General features: G+C 42.5%; 1 protein-coding gene across 1 annotated transcript in view; it reads left to right on the top strand.

The window, feature by feature from the left end:
- The first annotated feature begins 1,036 nt into the window (after positions 1-1,036).
- The window catches only part of ppp1r37 (protein phosphatase 1, regulatory subunit 37), a 49,383-nt gene continuing 31,538 nt past the window's right edge, over positions 1,037-18,881 (top strand). Inside the window, exon 1 of the mRNA XM_045703525.1 lies at positions 1,037-2,926. Within this exon, the coding sequence (XP_045559481.1) occupies positions 2,206-2,926 (721 nt within the window). The 5' untranslated portion in view covers positions 1,037-2,205. The remainder of the gene's footprint in view (positions 2,927-18,881) is intronic.

Below are 18,881 nucleotides of genomic sequence, written 5' to 3'. Positions count from 1 at the left end.
CTGGCCAAGATAAAGCAAAGCAGTTTGACACATACAACAACACAGAGTTACACATGGAGTAAAACAAACATACAGTCAATAATACAGTAGAAAAATAAGTCTATATACAATGTAAGCAAATGAGGTGAGATAAGGGAGGTAAAGGCAAAAAAAGGCCATGGTGGCGAAGTACATACAATATAGCAAGTAAAACACTGGAATGGTAGGTTTGCAGTGGAAGAAAGTGCAAAGTAGAAATAGAAATAATGGGGTGCAAAGGAGCTAAATAAATAAATAAATACAGAAGGGGAAGAGGTAGTTGTTTGGGCTAAATTATAGATGGGCTATGTACAGGTGCAGTAATCTGTGAGCTGCTCTGACAGCTAGTTGCCACAAAGTCATAAACCTCGCCTATTTCTACAATTTGTCTCTATTTTTACGATAAAGACAATGTTGACTTTGTGGCTGTGTTATCTAGTGGAAACCCAGTTGTGTCTACATGTCACAATTTGACAAGGTTGATTGCAAAGGCCATGGGACGATGATTTGCCAATGTGCATCACATTTTATTGTCAGACAGCACATCGGCACACAAATATTTGTAACATATATTGCGACAGTAAATATCTATGATTCAAATGAGTATGTTTTTATGCGAAAGTACTTACACCAAATGACCAGCAAGGGGCGTAATAATTTTAGCGGTTTAAAACGCTGCAAATATAAATATAATTTAGGAACTAGAAGTGTTCTGTGTCAAACGTTTTAGCGATCCTACGACCGTTCTATGTATTACATTTCAATTTGCAGCGTCCTGCGACGTAACGTCTACTGAACATGCCCCCCCGGTCGTCACTAGTTACCCCAGCCACAAAGTAATAAAACCTGCCTATTTCTACAATTTGTCTCCTTCAAATCTGATGTTAAAACTAACCCTAACCACACATGCCTACCTTATGCCTAACCTTAAATTAAGACCAACAATAGAATTTTGGTTTCAATGTTTTCGACATAACTTTGTGGCTGTGGTAACTAGTGGAAACTCCATGCCCCTGGATATGCGATGACGTATGGACAACAAACAGTTGTTGGACTTGAGTAAGCTAACGTTAGCTAGCACAAGGACGAGGAGAGAAAACAGCATCTTTACATTCAAGCGCTTCTCGGGGAACGTCAATAAGCGGCATGTCTTTGTTTTAAAATAACAACCAAAAAGGAGATTATTGTTCAACAGTTAAATCATTTGGGCACGAGAACGAAACTGTCCGGACTATGACGCTTGTTTTTCTCCTTGCCTAGTCGAGGATTGTGATGCGAGGTGCTCTGGTGAGACCGCGAACGACATTCGGAAATAATTTTTCTTGAAATAGAATGATTGACTCGAAAACAAAGCATTTGGGTTTACCGAAAGGTGCATAAAACTACACCGGTCTAGATGTCATTGTTGGGCAACTACTTCATGCACATGAAATAGTATTTTGCTAACGTAATGGAGGCACCGTGGGTACAGTTTTAGCTAGCTGGTCACCCAAAATATAGCTATAACGTTAGCTAGCTTCCACATCCACTTTTAGAGTGTGCTGACCAACAAAAGACAGAATACTGTAACATAAAACGGCTATCTATGCACTTTGTTGATATCTATCGTGGTTACCTAGCATTAAGTTAGCTAGCCAAACGAGTATAAACTAGATTGAGACTAGCAGTAGAATACATTGTTTCTTGGTTAGGAGGATTTGTCACGGTCGTTTGACACGAGGTGTTGTTGCCTTTATCTCTTGATAATTTCACAACAGTTTACCGTTCCTGGACATGTGATATGGTAAATTTATCAAAGGTTTTCTGAAATTACAATTTCAGGCTCTAAATATTCTGAACTGCAGGCACGCATCACGTGTCAAACCAGTCACATTTGCTTGCTTCAAAGGTGTCAATAATGTGCGAAATTCTCTCTTGAAATAGTTGTGTGTGTGTGTGGGCACAAATAGCTGTTTTGTCAATTACGTTAACACTCAAAAAGCACTTATATTGTCATTGACAAAGTTGTAAACCTTCTTGATGAAAGCACTTATTTTACATAATTATGTTAGCTATTGAAGGATCAAAGACCAGTATTCAAAGGCTAGACTGAAATCTACTCAAAAGGCATCACTTTAAATATCTTGGGTCAAGTACAGAGTTCTCGAATCCAGTCAATTGCCAACACTTCTTCCTGGAAATGAAAATATGAATGTCGAGGAGCAAGCTCTAGATTTGTGCAATGTCAAAATGAAGAATAATGTTGGTGACAATACTACCAATAACTCGGAAGAGATCATACCCCGGCTTTCGGAACTGATGGATGGAGATTTGTGTAAACAAGGCATAGGCAACGAAGCCGCCAACACGTCCTCCCTAGCCAAGCTCACAGACAACCCGCGAAGGGAGGACAACCACCGGTCAAAAGAGACACTAGAAATTGACGAAGTGAATGGGAATAAGAACAACAGCGTCCCAGATACCCCTGCAATAGTCAGTTCTGACTTTGACGTTTATCATGACGACCAATGCCAAGAAGAGAGTATCAAGGATACGACGCCATTGGCCCTCGTGTTTGCTATTGAGGAAGGGGATGATGGTGGGGATATGGACATTGGTGTGGATTTGAGTCTGGATGAAAGTGGCACGTTGGAGTCAGAACCTACTGACCAGGGACCATCCCTAGCAGAGGAGACATCCTCAAGCAGTACCAGTCCAGATTCATCAACTCCAGACGCTGTCACCAACAAGGAACCTGAGAAACCCTCAGAACATGAGGACTCGCCACCTGTCACTGCCCCAGGAGAGGTCCTCTCTCCAGCCCTGGATGAGGGGGATGATAAACACAAACATGGCAAGAGGGTGACTTTTCCTTCAGATGAGGATATTGTCTCTGGAGCAGTGGAGCCCAAGGACCCTTGGAGACATGGTAATTTCTAACACAGTTTTCTAAGCTATATCTGCTTATGTGACTCGTATACTTTTAGGCCTTGTTTGTATGGCGTCCTTAGCCTTGCTGTGACCTCAAGCTGGGGATGCCATACAGTGCAGACTGGTGCTCTTGAACTCTGACTGGCAAAGAGGGACACTGTCACGGTGTACCTTTCTGTTGTCCCTGGCCTAATAGAGGGTTTTTACGCTCACCAGACTTTGCACTTTTAGTGTTGGATTGTAGGGTTGGCGTGATACTCTGAACCATGAAGCGTATGTAGTTTATTGATGGAAACAGTCTTAATGTTAAAAACAAACAGCATTATGTCGTCACATAGAGTTACGTTTGTTTATTTTGCAAGCTTTAGCATCCACAATTTGACAAAGTAGGTGTTTATAGGGCCATAGAGTTTAATTTGGTGTTTTCTTTTTTTGCCATGGAATAGCTGCTAGTGGTATTGTGATAACCCTATTGGATTGTTTCATTCTCTCTTGCTTCTGAGCCCCCAGGTTCATCTCTGCCTTCCATGGCAACCATTAGACCCCAACCTGCAGTCACACCATTGTCAATTTCATCCCCAGGCAATACATTTAAATTTGAGATTTAGCAGACGCTCTTATCCAGAGCAACTTACGGTAGTGAGTACCTAGGGCCTATACAATACCTAGGGTCTATATAAATCTATCAGACTCCCTTGTCAAAATGAAGAATTTAATCATCTTACACAGATGGCTTGACATATGAGAATACAAGGTGGGTAATGGTTCCACATGGGTTTCTCCACCAGCTCAAAATGAAGTGAGTTCCCTTAGACGTCTCTGTGCGTCTTCCTCGTGAGTCAGACCAGGCACTCCCTTAAATGCATGCCCTTTTAGTAGTGGGCACTGTTTATTTAGGGAAAACGCCTCAGTATTAGCCTGTGTTGTTGTATGTGGCTTGTAGTGATATTCCTTACATGCGCTATGGGGATAGAGGTGTATTAATTCTGAATGGACAATTTGTCTTTCTGTTTTGCATACAGAACAAGTCAAGTGTTTGTATGCCTGTGTGCTTATTTTTATAAGGATGCTGCAGTTTCTCTTAATTGAACATATCCTGTTGGCACCCCAAGCACTTGCAGACTAGGTTCATTAATGTAGGAGGGTCAGGTGTGGGTGGGGAGATTTCAGGGGATGCAAAAAAAAGCAGCAAGGTTGACATGCGTTTTCAATCTCAATGTTCAATTGAATTGAAATGATCTGGGTAGCTTCATAGTACTTTAACACCAAAACAAACCTACTCAGACAGTCGTGTCCAATGAGGGTCAAGTGGGTGACATTTACCATGTCACTAACTGAACACAGTTCAATTTGTTTTACATGAGTTCCCAGATAGGGGAACATGAATAGAAATACCCTAATTCGTGAAATTAAATTTCACATCAAAACAAGAATTATCTCGATGGGTTTACTCATGTGGAAAATCCAAGGCGGAATTGAACTTCATCAGACTGCAGGCGACGTCCCTCCCCCCCCCGTTACATCACGGCAGTTCCTGAGGTTACGGCCATGGTCGACAAGAAGTTATCAGTTTCAACGGTCCAGTGGCCGGAGAGGGAGGGTGCCAGGGATATCACATGACTCAAGATAACGTTCTGCCATCTAGGGTAGAGACATGACTGATATCTTGATCAGTGTGCGCATTCCTATATTTCTATCAATACAATACTATCAGTCATGTCAGTTACACTGCCAACAGTAAATAGGACAAAATGGTGGTAGGGCTGGGCGATATGGACAAAATATCACATCACAATGTCTTGGACATTTATGATGGTATTTTATGTTTATTTTATGTTTTTTAGTAGTTGTAAATATGCTTTATGCGTAGCTCATGAACCTAGGGGGGCAACACATAACTTATAAGTTATTTCAATGGGCTTTTCTCCATTTATACTGTTCAAGCCTACTCCAAGCAAAAATCATTTTCATCAATTTCTGCATTTCCTGCACTTTAATGATCATTTCCACGCTGTGCCACAAAGCATGATATGGGCAAACTATATAGGCCTAGTTAATTGGCGAACTATTGGAATCATGGAAATATAATCATTATTCTAATTCTATAGTGTTAGGTTCTAAATAAACAGAGTAAAACTCACGGACGACTAGTAAAGCTCAAACCAAGTTTATTCACCCACTGGGCCATGCAGCTGCATAAGACAAAGACATATTTACACAAGCACTGGTATTTAAACCTTCGTCCTATGCTGGACCGCCAATACATATCTGTTGCTAGACAGGACTTTAGCGATGCCTGTTATTTCGCACTTCATCTGACCTCGGCCCAAATTCCTCACTCTTCCCAAACTCACGGCTGTCCTGTCGACTTGTACCAGACTGTGGCCCTTATTCTCTCCATAGGATACCTGATGTCTAACAATAACATGTTCTGATAATGTAAATGTTCTGCATTTCCGTCTCCCACAATAACATGAATAAGGATATTTCAAGTTTAGAAGTCAGAACCCATCAATAGTTAGAATATAGTGGTCAGCATCTTGAATAAACCCGGGAGGATTTATTGACCGGGTAAGAACGAATGTCTTGGTCAGTGTTTCCATGTGACCCTAATTAATGTTACATGACATGTTTTCTTACTTTGTGTAGCTAGCTAACATTCATGCTTCGCCTATTCCTCTCTAAGATAAGCATGTTTGTACAACGGTATCTTATCTAGGCCTACACCAGCGCTGGTACCAGACAGTATTAGTTAGTTGCGTTTGCTCTGACTCTTGGAACATTTAGCAATCTAGCGAGCCAGCTAACTAGTGATTAGCATTAGCGGCTAACACTATTTTTTAGCAACACCTTGCAAAGAAAAGACAAACAAGCAGATAGTTTGCAGATCGTAAGATACACAAACTAATAGTGTATAGCAGTGGTTCCCAAACTTTTTAAGTCCTGTACCCCTTCAAACATTTAACCTCCAGCTGCGTACACCCTCTAGCACCAGGGTCAGCGCACTCTCAAATGTTGTTTTTTGACGTCATTGTAAGCCTGCCGCACACACACTATACAATATTTATTAAACATAAGAATGAGTGTGAGTATTTTTTTTTTCGTGAAAGTTCCTGCGTAATTGCGCACCCAGCTCACTCAGGGGCTTTGCTATATCACATTTGTCATTGTCCGTAAGCTTGAGTTAATTTGCACACAACAAATCATACAATGATGGAAAGACTTGTGTATTGTCCTTCTTAATGCAGACAGAGAAGAGCTCCAACTTCTTAATCATAGCCTCAATTTTGTCCCGCACATTGAATATAGTTGCAGAGAGTCCCTGTAATCCTAGATTCTGATCATTCAGGCGAGAAAAAACATGTCGTGTCAATATTTTTTCCCTTGATAACCAGCGCACTTCTGTATGTTGTAAAAGTGTTACATGGACGCTGCCCATATCATTGCATAGTGTAGAAAATACACGCGTTCAGAGGCCTTGCTTTAACAAAGTTAACAATTTTCACTGTAGTGTCTAAAACGTCTTTCAAGCAGCCAGGCATTCCTTTGGCAGCAAGAGCCTCTCGGTGTTTGCTGCAGTGTACCCAAGTGGCGTCGGGAGCAACTGCTTGCACGTGTGTTACCACTCCACTATGTCTCCCTGTCATGGCTTTTGCTCCATCAGTACAGATACCAACACATCTTGACCACCAAAGTCCATTTGATGTCACAAATCTGTCCAGTACTTTAAAAAGATCTTCTGTTGTCCTTGTTTGCAGAAGAGGATGTCTTCCTTAATTGACTCCCCATAAACATAACGGACATATACCAGGAGCTGTGCCAGGCCCGCCACGTCTGTTGACCCATCCAGCTGTAACAAATAGAATTCACTGGCTTGTATGCATTTCCTGCCATGTCACTGATGCGTCGTGGAACAGTGTTGTTTGATGAAGGCATTTGTGTCTCTAGTTTTTTTAACCTTTTCCACCAGCATTGTCCCAGCCATATCCTCAGTAGCAAGAAGAATTAAGTCCTCCACATTAGTATGGAACTTGCCTGTCCTAGTCACTCGGTAGCTCACCATATAAGATGCTTCTAGCCCCTTCTTATTCATGGTATGTTGCTTTTATACATGTCTTACTATTCGAAAGTTGTATTAATTCTCACTCAAACTCCCGTGGCTTATTTTTCAAATTGGCATGTTTCGTTTCAAAATGTCTGCGCAGAAGTGAAGGTTTCCCGTGAGAGAGTAACGGTTAATGTGATTGGATGTTCATTGTTTGACTAGGCTACCTGTATTTGACATTGTGTTGTTATTTCGCTAAATGGTTTCATTTTATTTTTGGCAGTAGCCCCGTTGGAAAATCTAAATGGACCGTTTGAAAATGTGAATCACAGTTTTATTTGGCGTACCCGAGACGGCATTGCGTACCCCAGCTTGGGAATAGCAGGTGTGTAGAACGCTTGTGGAAAGTAGCACGCCACCAACATTGTTGCGTCTTTTATTTTTTTATACAACTTTTTATTTAACTAGGCAAGTCAGTTAAGGACAAATTCTTATTTACAATGACGGCCAAACCCTGACAACGCTGGGCGAATTGTGCGCCGCCCTGTGGGACTCCCAATCACGGCCGGCTGTGATACAGCCTGGAATCGAACCAGGGTGTTTCTAGTGACGCCTCTAGCACTGAGACGCAGTGCCTTAGACCGCTGCGCCACTCGGGAGCCCGTCGGTCAGACCATGCAGAGTGAACGGTAAGAAAGTGCTCGTTACTCTGTTGTCGAGCAACTGCTCTCTTCTCGAGTGACAGAGGGCTTGGTGTGGTTAGTGGCATGCAGCAGAAGGAGAGGGAGAGCGATGACTGAAGTAGCAAACAGCGTAAACTATTAAAAGAAAAATGGCACACACGCCAGAGCTGCGTATCATATTTAACAAACCAAACATTGAAATACCATTATAGAAGGTAAAGTAAATACTCAAAGCTGTCAGTGCATCAATACCGGTATAGAGTCAAATACGGTATACCGCCCAGCCCTAAGTGGTAGATAACTCAGGCCAATGTTAAATGAGTTTTAATCATGATGATAACCCATCGATAGTAAGCGCTGCAGAAGACTCAGTGATGTTGTCTACTGATGCTTTACTCTCAACATGTTCATTATTTCCATTTTCACCATCTGAAACATCCAGATCTAGACATCCCAGGAAGTTTGAGGCCTAGTATTCTTAACAAGCGTGCAATGTGCTCAATCCCCATCCAGTATCCTTGTCTGTCTTTGTCTTTGTCTTTCCTTCCTCTTCTTTGATATTGCGTGAAGGAGTAGGCCTAGCCCAGATTTCTCTCTCTGTCTCTGTGTGTGTCTTGGTTCAGCTGTCTTTCCCAGGGTCATGTTCACTCATGAAGAAGTGTTTCTTGAGTGGGTGTGATGGGCAGTGAATGAACCGACCGAGGCCCAGGAAATGAAACGGATCCCCACCCCCAAGCCTCTTCATGGTTCACTTGGACTCATCATTGTCACAATGGCTCCGGCCTGGAGACTTCCTTGAGTCACTAGGATCAGCTCTTCACTGCCCAAACCTCATCTAAGCAGTCAGGAGGAACAAACTTGGCCTCAAACAGGTGCTTAGTGCTGCTCTCTCCACCTGGAGCAGACCCAGAGACGGGATGATTCTCCATGTTATTCACACTGTGCTAGACTAGAGGTAGGCATTAAGATGAATTCACTAGGTGTTATATTTTCAGTGTTAGACTAAACTGTAGGCTCTTATTGCCATAGTGGTTTAGGCCTGTTTGTAGTAGTATCTACAAGTCATTAAATTGTATAGCCTTTCTTTGTTGTCTCACATGCTGACATGTTCAGAATGGTCATAGTTTATGTGGCCTCTAGGATAACAGCCTTATGAGACAGTGTATGTTTAGTTTCTGCAGCGCTAGTGGATAGATGTAGATCGATCACGATGTAGTTTGCCATTGAAATACACATCCACTGTGTATTGTAGAGACTAGCCTCTAACATTGAAGGTGATTTTTAGTCTGAACAAATTGATAGATGACACTACTCCCTGCATAGTGTCACCCTGCAGTGAGATTGTACAAGGAGTCCTAGCCTCTTTTTGTCCTGTAGCACTTTCCTTCAGTCCTGGCTGGGGACTGAATGTTGCATAATTTCCTCCAGATTCCTGAACTTCCCATCATGACTCTTAGCAGCTTTGCTTCCTCTCCCTCCTTATTCCCCCTTCCTTTCCCTCTCTCATCCTTTCCCTCTCTCGTCCATCCTTTCTCCTTCTCTCGGGCGTTCGTGGGAAAACCATGTGCTGACTAGTTACATCAGTGGTTCCCAACCTTTTTCGGGTTACTGTACCACCAACTGAATTTAGCTCTGCCCGGAGTACCCCTGAAGTACCCCCTCAAGTGCATTAACATTTTTACCAGTAAACCTACAGTCTCATTAGTCTTCTCAACTACCCCTGTGGATAGGCCAAGTACCCCCAGGAATCCTAATAACCCTGGTTGGGAACCAGTGCCATATATTATGCTAGAAGCGTGTGGGCTATTGTTGGTTCTTCCATTGACGTAACATACAAATGAGATTAGTTGATATTTGTAAATATTCTGATTCTGTTAGCTACACTGCGTTTTGTTATAAGTGAAAGCATTTTTCCCTGAAGAAAAGAATGTCGAATGCTGGATCTCATGTCAAAACAAAGAAGGCCCACTTGGAAATTGGCACCAGTAATGAACTGACCCTTGAAGTCTGATTATCCTCTAGTGACGTTAGGCTATGTGATGTGCCTCTGGACCAGAGTTGGACCTGACAGGCCTAAACGCTTCGTTGTTGAGCCTGGGCCAACGCGTTTACTTGGCTGCAGTTTGTAGTGTGTTTTGTGTACTGTTTGTACTGTGTCTGTCCTGCTCTGCCCCTGCAGTTTGGGGTCATGACATGAACCCTGCCCTTTTAACTGTGTGTCTGCTAGAACTTCAGTCATGGACTTTGGGACTGTAGCCAGTGTGCTCAGAGGCCACCATTTTGACCAACGTGTTTACAGGGGGGGAGCTGCTCTGCTCCACTTATGAAAACAACATACCTCAAGGAGTTTGCAGTGTTTAATATGACGACCTTGTTATTGTCCCAAAAACTGTATTCTTCAGCCACCTCCATCCTTCATTATTTTTACCTGTTACATTTTTTTTTGTTGCCTGAGGGATGACTAGCTTCCCACATAAAACACTTGTCACCCCTCTTATCTATTTTAAACAGTGCTGGCCGATGCTCATCACAAAATGCCTGCTCACTTATAAATAGACAGGGCCCTGTGGCGAGCCAGTTCAGTTGTACTGTTTTAAGCCCATGATATCACAATCCCTCTGTGCCTGACAATGCCTCATCAACAGCATTGAGGCTCAGTGGCATCACAATTACTGTGAAGCCGTCTTTAAATTGAAATGTCGCTTGTTGTCACCACAATTAATGACAGATCAACACGTCACCAAGCTGGAAGAAAATATTTCTCTTGCCTCAGGAGATGGCCCTTATGACCTGTTATAATGACACATGTTAATTCACTTATAACGGGTGTTATGAACTTAAATTGATGTTAAATGCAACAGTTTGCCTGCATCTGAAGGTGAATTCGCCCGATATGGACACTTTGTCCCTCAGTTAGAGAAACAGAAGTTTGTCCATTTCTCTCGCATTAGCCTCCGCTAAGTGCCCTCTGTTAATTATTGACCAGCAGGCTAGCTCTAAATTAGCACGGAATCGTTTCATAATCACATTCCATGTGATTCTGGAGCACTTGATTCCCTGCTAGATTCATATCGCTACCAAATCCAGGACTGCTGACTTCTCAGGCCCCCCTCCAACTTTCTCCCTCCTGAGGCGCCATTGTGGTTGTGTTGGTTTCTTCTAGACAGCCTGGCCTGGACATTCTGTTCTTGTTTCTCACAGTCATGTGTCCCTGGGTGAGTGAGTGAGTGAGTGGGGCCAGACGTGGTCCAGGGGGAAAAGCAGCACTCAGAGATGGTCAGTCAGCTGTTGCCCTTAGATCAGCCCAGGGATGTCAGTCCAGGTGTGTGTTGTGTGTGTGTGTGTGTGTGGGGGGGGGTTAGAAGCTCATCTTCCTCATTGTTAAGCTTGGACTAACATAACCTAAACAAAATGATCATATGTGTGCTGGGTTGGTTCCTATTAGGCTTGGGTGATATACCGTATAAATATCCGCAGGATGGTTTTTCAATACACGCAATACCGTTGAAGCTATTTAATACATTTTCAATACATTTTTATATTTGTTGCTTCTTTTTAAGTAAATACCTTCAGTTTACTTGTGTAATACAATGAAGCAGATCGTGTTCATTTCACCTGTCACATTATTTTACGTGATGAAGCTTACCGTAGTACTCCAAAACGGTTGAGCCCAGTCACGTGTTTGTTTGTAAATAGCACAATGGGATAAAGTGGGAGCATGTGAGTCCAGCTGTTTATTGAAGGGTTGCGTTTTATATCGAAAGCCAACTGTCTTTTTTTTTTTTCTTCAATTGAGTGATCAGGGACGTGCAACTATTGTTTCCCTTCACAGAAAATACATTATCGAAACACATTCGCCAGTAAATAGCATCGTTTTCATCAGATGACAGCAGAAGTGCAATGAGTTTACAATGGAAAACAAATATTTTTTTGCAAAAACGGCCTTACAACCGCAGACCAGATGTAACCACGCCAGCCTAAGACTTCCACATCCAACTTCTTCACATGCAGGATTTTCTGAGACCAGCCACCCAGACAGCTGATGAAACTGTGGGTTTGCACAACCAAATAATTTTTGCACAAACTGTCTCCGGAAACCGTCTCCGGAAAGCTCATCTGTGTGCTCGTCACCCTCACCAGGGTCTTGACCTGACTGCCGTTCGGTTTCGTAACCGCCTTTAGTGGGCAAAGCTCACCTTTTAAGAGCCACGGGCGAACGGTTTGCTGATGTCAACGTTGTAAGCAGAGTGCCCCATAGTGGTGGTGGGGTTATGGTATAGGCAGTCATAAGCTACGGACAACGAACACAATTGCATTTTATCGATGGCAATTTCAATGCACAGAGATACCATGACGAGGCCCATTGTCGTGCCACCATCACCTCATGTTTCAGCATAATAATGCACGGCCCCATGTCGCAAGGATCTGTACACAATTCCTGGAAGCTGAAAATGTCCCAATTCTTCCATGGCCTGCATACTCACCAGATGTCACCCGTTGAGCATGTTTGGGATGCTCTGGATCGACGCGTATGACACTGTTCCAGCAACTTTGCACAGCCGTTGAAGAGGATTGGGGCAACATTCCACAGGCCACAATCAACAGCCTGATCAACTCTATGGGAAGGAGATGTGTCTCGCTGCATGAGGCAAATGGTGGTCACACCAGATACTGACTGGTTTTCTTGTCCACGACTCTACCTTTTTTTAAGGTATCTGTGAACAGATGCATATCTGTATTCCCAGTCATGTGAAATCCATAGAGGCATAGTGCGTAATTAATTTATTTCATTTACATTACATTACATTACATTTAAGTCATTTAGCATTTATTTCAAGTGACAGATTTTCTTTATATGAACAGTAACTCAATAAAATCTTAGAAATTGTTGCCTGTTGCAGCATTTATATTTTTGTTCTGTGTACAGTTCCTATTGTTTGCCTTAAAGTTAATATTGCATTTTACTGGAGAAATGTATGCTGGCTACACCGTCAGTCAGAGCGCTGTCTGCTGATTGAATGCCATTAGTGAATTCTCATCTGAATGGAGAGGTGCAACTGAAGCACAGAGTTTGTCTGACGTCTAGCAGAAATTACAATAAGAAGCATTTTAGATCTGCGTCTACAAAATGCAGCAAGATATTTCTTATGCGTTTTGTCTTTATTTTTTCTATTTTTTTGCTGCGTGAAAAAACGCAGAATTCTGCATTAACGTGACCCCTAAGTTTAACTTGCTAGTTTTCTAAATAAGTGGCTGATTTTAGTAAGGTGACGGGGCATCATTGTGTTGTCTTTCTGCAGTGTTTGAGAAGTCAAATCCCTTTTGCATGAGTTATCTGTATCTGGATATCCTTTTTTCTCCTCTGTTCTCGGCCCGTCTGCTCCTCCCCCACCATCTTCGAGCAGAGCAGGCAGGCTCGTTGCCCAAGCGACTCCAGACTCCACTCAGACACAGCGTGTACACATGCTGCTCCAGAGCCAGTTCTTCCGTCATAAAGCATGAGTCAAAACTTTGTTCATTTGCACAATGTGTCTCGTTCACATTCACTTGTAAATGTCCTAACTCACCAAAAATGACATTCTGTAGCTCCTGTGTTTGGAAAGTATTCAGACCTCTTCCCTTTTTCCACATTTTGTTAGGTTACAGCCTTATTCTAAAACGGATAAAAAAATATATATAATCCTCATCAATCTACTCACAGTACCCCATAATGACAGGTATTTAGAAATGTTTGCAAATTTATAAAAAATAATCTGAAATACCTTATCTAAATAAATATTTTTACCCTTTGCTATGAGACTTGAAATTAAGCTCAGGTGCAGCCGGTTTCCATTGATCATTCTTGAGATGTTTCTACAACTTGATTGGAGTCCACCTGTGGTAGATTCAATTGATTGGACACGATTTGGAAAGGCCCACACCTGCCTATATAAGGTCCCACAGTTGACAGTGCATGTCAGAGCAAAAACCAAGCCATAAGGGATGTTTTTCAGTGGCAGGGACTGGGTGACTAGTCAGGAATGAGGGAAAGATGAACGGAGCAAAGTACAGAGAGATCCTTGATGAAAACCTGCTCCAGAGCGCTCAGGACCTCAGACTGGGGAGAAGGTTCACCTTCCAACAGTACAACGACCCTAAGCACACAGCCAAGACAACGCAGTAGTGGCTTCGGGACACGTCTCTGAATGGCCCAGCCAGAGCCCGGACTTGAACCCGATCGAACATCTCTGGAGAGACCTAAAAATAGCTATGCAGCGACGCTCCCCATCCAACCTGACGGCGCTTGAGAGGATCTGCAGAGAAGAATGGGAGAAACTCCCCAAATACAGGTGTGCCAAGCTTGTAGCATCATACCCAAGAAGACTCGAGGCTGTAATCACTGCCAAAGGTGCTTCAACAAAGTACTAAGTAAAGGGTCTGAATAGTTACGTAAATGTGATATTTCTGTTTTTTTTATGCATTTTCAAAAAATTCAAAAAATATGTCTTGGCTTTGTCGTTATTGGGTATTGTTTGTAGATTGAGGGGGGAAAAAACTTTATAATACATTTTCGAATAAGGCTGTAATGTACATTTCTTGGGGATAAAGTCAAGGGGTCTGAATGCTTTCCGAATGCACTGTATGTATTACTTTATGAGCTTGTTACCTGTCTTTGCAGTTCGTTTTTTAGTTTTCACCCCTTAGCATATTTCGCTAGCAGCCTCATGGATATTCGCTCTTACTTGCATTAATTTTGTTAGCATTCTGGTAGTAGACGTCCAGTGGGATTTTTCCCTGTTTTATGGCGCCCCCTTCTGTACTAAACCGGTAATACCGTAAATCCCGTGATGACAGGACAATATGATAATCTGGATAAACCCAACCCTAGTTTCTATCATTCCTGTCTGTGGACTAATCCATTGCGATGGCACACCAGTATCACCAGTAGTACATTTACTGTTAATTCCTATAATTTCTAATCTACAATGTTTATTTGATTACAGTAATTTCTGTTAATGCATTCAATATTATTATTATTAGTCTTTTATTGTTCTCATTTTCAGAGTGGACACATTGTTTGAGGACCGCACAACGTAAATTGACGAGTTGTCAATTTATTCGTTGTCTTTTGTTTGTAGCCTCCTGTCAATCTTGAGTAAGGACGGCACCTGATTATGCATAGAAGTAGGCCTAGGCTACCTGGCCTGCGCGCAAATGTAGGCCATAAATGTGCCCATTTGGGGATCTGATAGTATTTCTGATTGAGAAGCTCCACAGTGGTGGTGAGTTAAAGCATCAGACAAGCTCAGTAGCCTACGTATTGTTGATTTTATTAAAACACATAGGGTATGTCTATATAGGGAAAAATACATGTTTAAAAATGTTGACCAATAGATTGGTCGAAAAAACAGACAACTCTAGGTCGACCAAGATTTTGTTTAATCGGGAACAGGCCTATCCAGCAGGCATCCGTCCAGGCCACTGTCAGTAGAGCTTTGCCCCATAGCATAGGCCTTTCTCTCTTTCATGGACCATGCGTTCCTCGCCCCCTGTGACCAGTGTCAGCTGTCATGTGTGAATTACGCTGCTGCCACCCTGTGCAGCATGGTGGTGTGAAATGGCGGGGATGGGGACGGGGGAGCAGGGTGCTATTTAAGACTCCTAACACTCAGTTGTTAAGTGGTGTCAGGTCCAGTCCCGGCTCCGCTCCCTCCCGGAGGCTCGTCCAGAGGGCTCCCCTCATTCCACACAGTCAATGGCCTGTGACTGCTGACTGATTGCTTCACCAGGCCCAGTCCTCCTGTCGCTTCCCTCTGAACCCTACGCCCAGTCCTGGGGACCTCTCAACCCTACAAAATGGCTGCTTGCCATTTCTACTTATCCGTGTCCCCTCAATGTGGGGGCCGATCGATACAGGTCACATAATTAAATGGAGTGTCTATTAAAGAACCTGTGATGTTGCGTGCCGCAGTGTTGCGTGGATTTTCTCTGAGTGACAAATGCAGTTCCTCATCAGGTGTGCATAGCTCTGCTCTTCCTCTCCTCGTCTCCTTTTCGTCCTTTGTCAACCTTGATCATTAAAGACCACCATGCCGGTTGGCATGGCTTAGCATGTCTCAGTATCACCATGTCATCAACACCCTGAGTCACAGTCAGTGTTCAGCCACAAATGATTAGCTCCGGTGACTTTCACTTTCCATCATGCACTGACTTATCAGTCATTCATGCTTTGTCTACCACGCTAATTTGTGTCAGTCATTGCAGAACGGTAATATTAATTGACATCCAAGATCATAGTTATCTTTCTGAAGAGATGATTTACCACAGAACATCAAAAGTAATATGCTGTTATCTTCAAAGCAGCATTCAGTCGTTCCCCCTCGCTTTCTTTCCTCCTTCTCCTCCCTCCCATTTGATTGAAAACAATGCTATCCTCTGAAGTCTCAGTCCTACATGCGGTCCGCAGATGACTCGGATGCTCTTGCTAGTGCAGACGGTGTTCATCTGTGGTGGCTTGGCTGAGTCGGGGACACCTGGACCCAATCCTAGTCCCTTCAGACACCGTGCCCAGCATAGAATTAAAATTAGTAGAATGGACATGGCTCTAAAAATCTACAGAAGATTTCACTGTCTACTCAATAGAAAAGCATTGCTCCACGTGCAGAACTCAGCACAATTCTTACAGGTGTTTTGATAAACGAACATTCAAACATTGACACGGCTGGTCCACCTACCACAGAACATTGCTTTGAATCTACCAAATTGAATTCTATGGCACCCAGACTGCTTTCCCTCTCTAACCCAGAAACGGTCCCTCTCAGCACTGATAAGTGTCTCCACACTCCCCTCTATGCTCCTCCCAGCCACTGTGGTGAAAGGGGGAAAACACACAGCACCGATGGCCAGTGGGTGTTTGCAGTTTATTCCCTGTCAACGAGAGAGTGAAATAGAGAGAGGAGGGGGATTGACCCAAATTTCTCCCTGTGTGTCAGACTGCATTTGGATTCATTTAGGATGCAGCTAGCTTGCGCAGTAAACCCTTCTAAAGCAGTAGTAGCGTAGATATAATCCAGAAATGCCATTTTCCCCTCTGTAGAAATATTCAGTAGGGAGCTTTAGGCTGTATCTAGAGGTAAAAGGAGGCATTACTGTCAGCTTAAAGGTCAAATTTGTTTACAGCCTGATTTAGATTACCGCCAGAAAGTGCCGTCAGAAAGCATTGACACCCCTTGATTTAAAAAAAATTTTTTTTACATCCTGAATTAAAATGGATTTAAATTGAGGTTTTGTGTTAGTGGTCTACTCGCACTACCCCATTGTTGAATAACTACCTCATCACTGTACCCCACACATACAATTATCTGTAAGGTCCCTCAGTCGAGCAGTGAATTTCAAACACCGATTCAATCACAATACAAAGCGTTGTGTTTGGGGAAAATTCAACACATCACTGAGTACCACTCTTCATATTGTCAGCATAGTGGTGGCTGCATCATGTTATGGGTATACTTGTCATTGGCAAGGACAAGGGAATTTTTTTTCTAGGATAAAATTAAACGGAATGAAGCCAAGCACAGGCAAAAACCTGGTTGTCTGCTTTCCAACAGACTCTGGGAGACAAATTCACCTTTCTGCAAGACCGTAACCTAAAACACAAGGCCACTGATGTTGCTTACCAAGAAGACCGTGAATGTTCCTGAGTGGCCGAGTAACAGTTTTCACTTAAATCATCTTAAATCAATGGCAAGACTTGAAAATGGCTATCTAGCAATGATCAACAACCAACTTAAGACCTTGAATGTTTTTCAAAGAATAATGTACAAATATTGTACAATCCAGGTGTGTAAAGCTCTTAGAGAATTATCCAGAAACACTCACAGCTGTAATCGCTGCCAAAGGTGATTCTAACATGTTGACTAGGGTGTATTTCATGTTCAGTAAATTTGCCAAAAATAAATAAAACATGTTTACACTTTGTAGTTATGCGGTATTGTGGGTAGATGGGTGAGAAAAAAAATGTTTTCCCCCATTTTGAATTCCAGCTGTAACACAAGAATGTGGAATAAGTTAAGGGGTATGAATACTTTCTGAAGGAACTGTAGGTTTACTGCAGAACATAAAATGCCCACATAGACTGGCCCAGAGCCATGTGCAGTGCATTCAGAAAGTATTCAGACCCCTTGACATTTTCCACATTTTGTTACGTTACAGCCTTATTCTAAAATTGATGCGAAAAAAGTATATTTAATCAATTTTAGAATAAGGCTGTAACATAACAAAATGTCAAAAGTCAAGGGGTCTGAATACTTTCCGAATGCACTGTATTTAGACTGGCCCTTCCCTGCTGCCCTACCAAGACCAGAAACACAATAGGGATGACGACTTCTCCGTTCAGGCCCCAGGAGAGCGGGTTCCGCCTGTTCCACCAGGGCTCACTTTAATGGCCTCTAATTGTTTGTGCTCTTCATACGTCAAGGATTATCCCTAGCTAAGGTGTGTGCACGTCAGTGGATTGGCCTACTCATAAGGTAGTCCTTACTATATGACCGGATGGTTATGATTTGATTAGGATCCCCAGTAGCCGACGCCAATGGCGACAGCTTGTCTTACTGGGGTCCGACAACAACAACAACAAACAAAAATACTTTTCATCCATTTCAAACATGAACAGATATATAACATTTAATTTAAAGACAAATGGTGAGGTAGGTGGTGTGGGAAAGGCTGACCTTTGTGGTTGGTTTGAACACTTGGGTTTTTACGTCAGTGCAACATGGGAAGCTACGTCCCATATTCTACACAGTATATTTGACTTTCAGTTTGACTCTTCACTGTGTGCTTCATGTCTCCTCTTCAGTTGTGTTCAAAGGCGCGTTTTCAAAGCCACATTTTCCTGCGCTTGTTGAAGCCTGATCGTAAAGTAAAAGAAGAATGTTATGAGACTGTACTCTCCCTTTAGGCCTGTGCTTTCGTTCAAGTTCTCCCAACCTTGGCTAGCTAGTGCAAAGGCAGTGGTGGAAAAAAGTACCCAATTGTCATACTTGAGTAAAAGCATAAGATACCTTTTAATAGATACTGACTTAAGTGAAAGTAACCAAGTAAACTACTACTTGGGTAAAAGTCTAAAAGTATTTGGTTTTAAATGTAAGTATCAAAAGTAAATATTATTGCTAAAATATACTTAAGTATAAATCATTTCAAAGTTCTTATATTAAGCAAACCAGATGGCATAATTTTCTTGTTTA

This window comes from Salmo salar, chromosome ssa20, assembly GCF_905237065.1.
Source record: "Salmo salar chromosome ssa20, Ssal_v3.1, whole genome shotgun sequence".
NCBI classification, from domain to species: Eukaryota; Metazoa; Chordata; class Actinopteri; order Salmoniformes; family Salmonidae; genus Salmo; species Salmo salar.
Note: the sequence above shows the minus strand (reverse complement) of the source record. Positions and strands in the feature narration are given on the sequence as shown.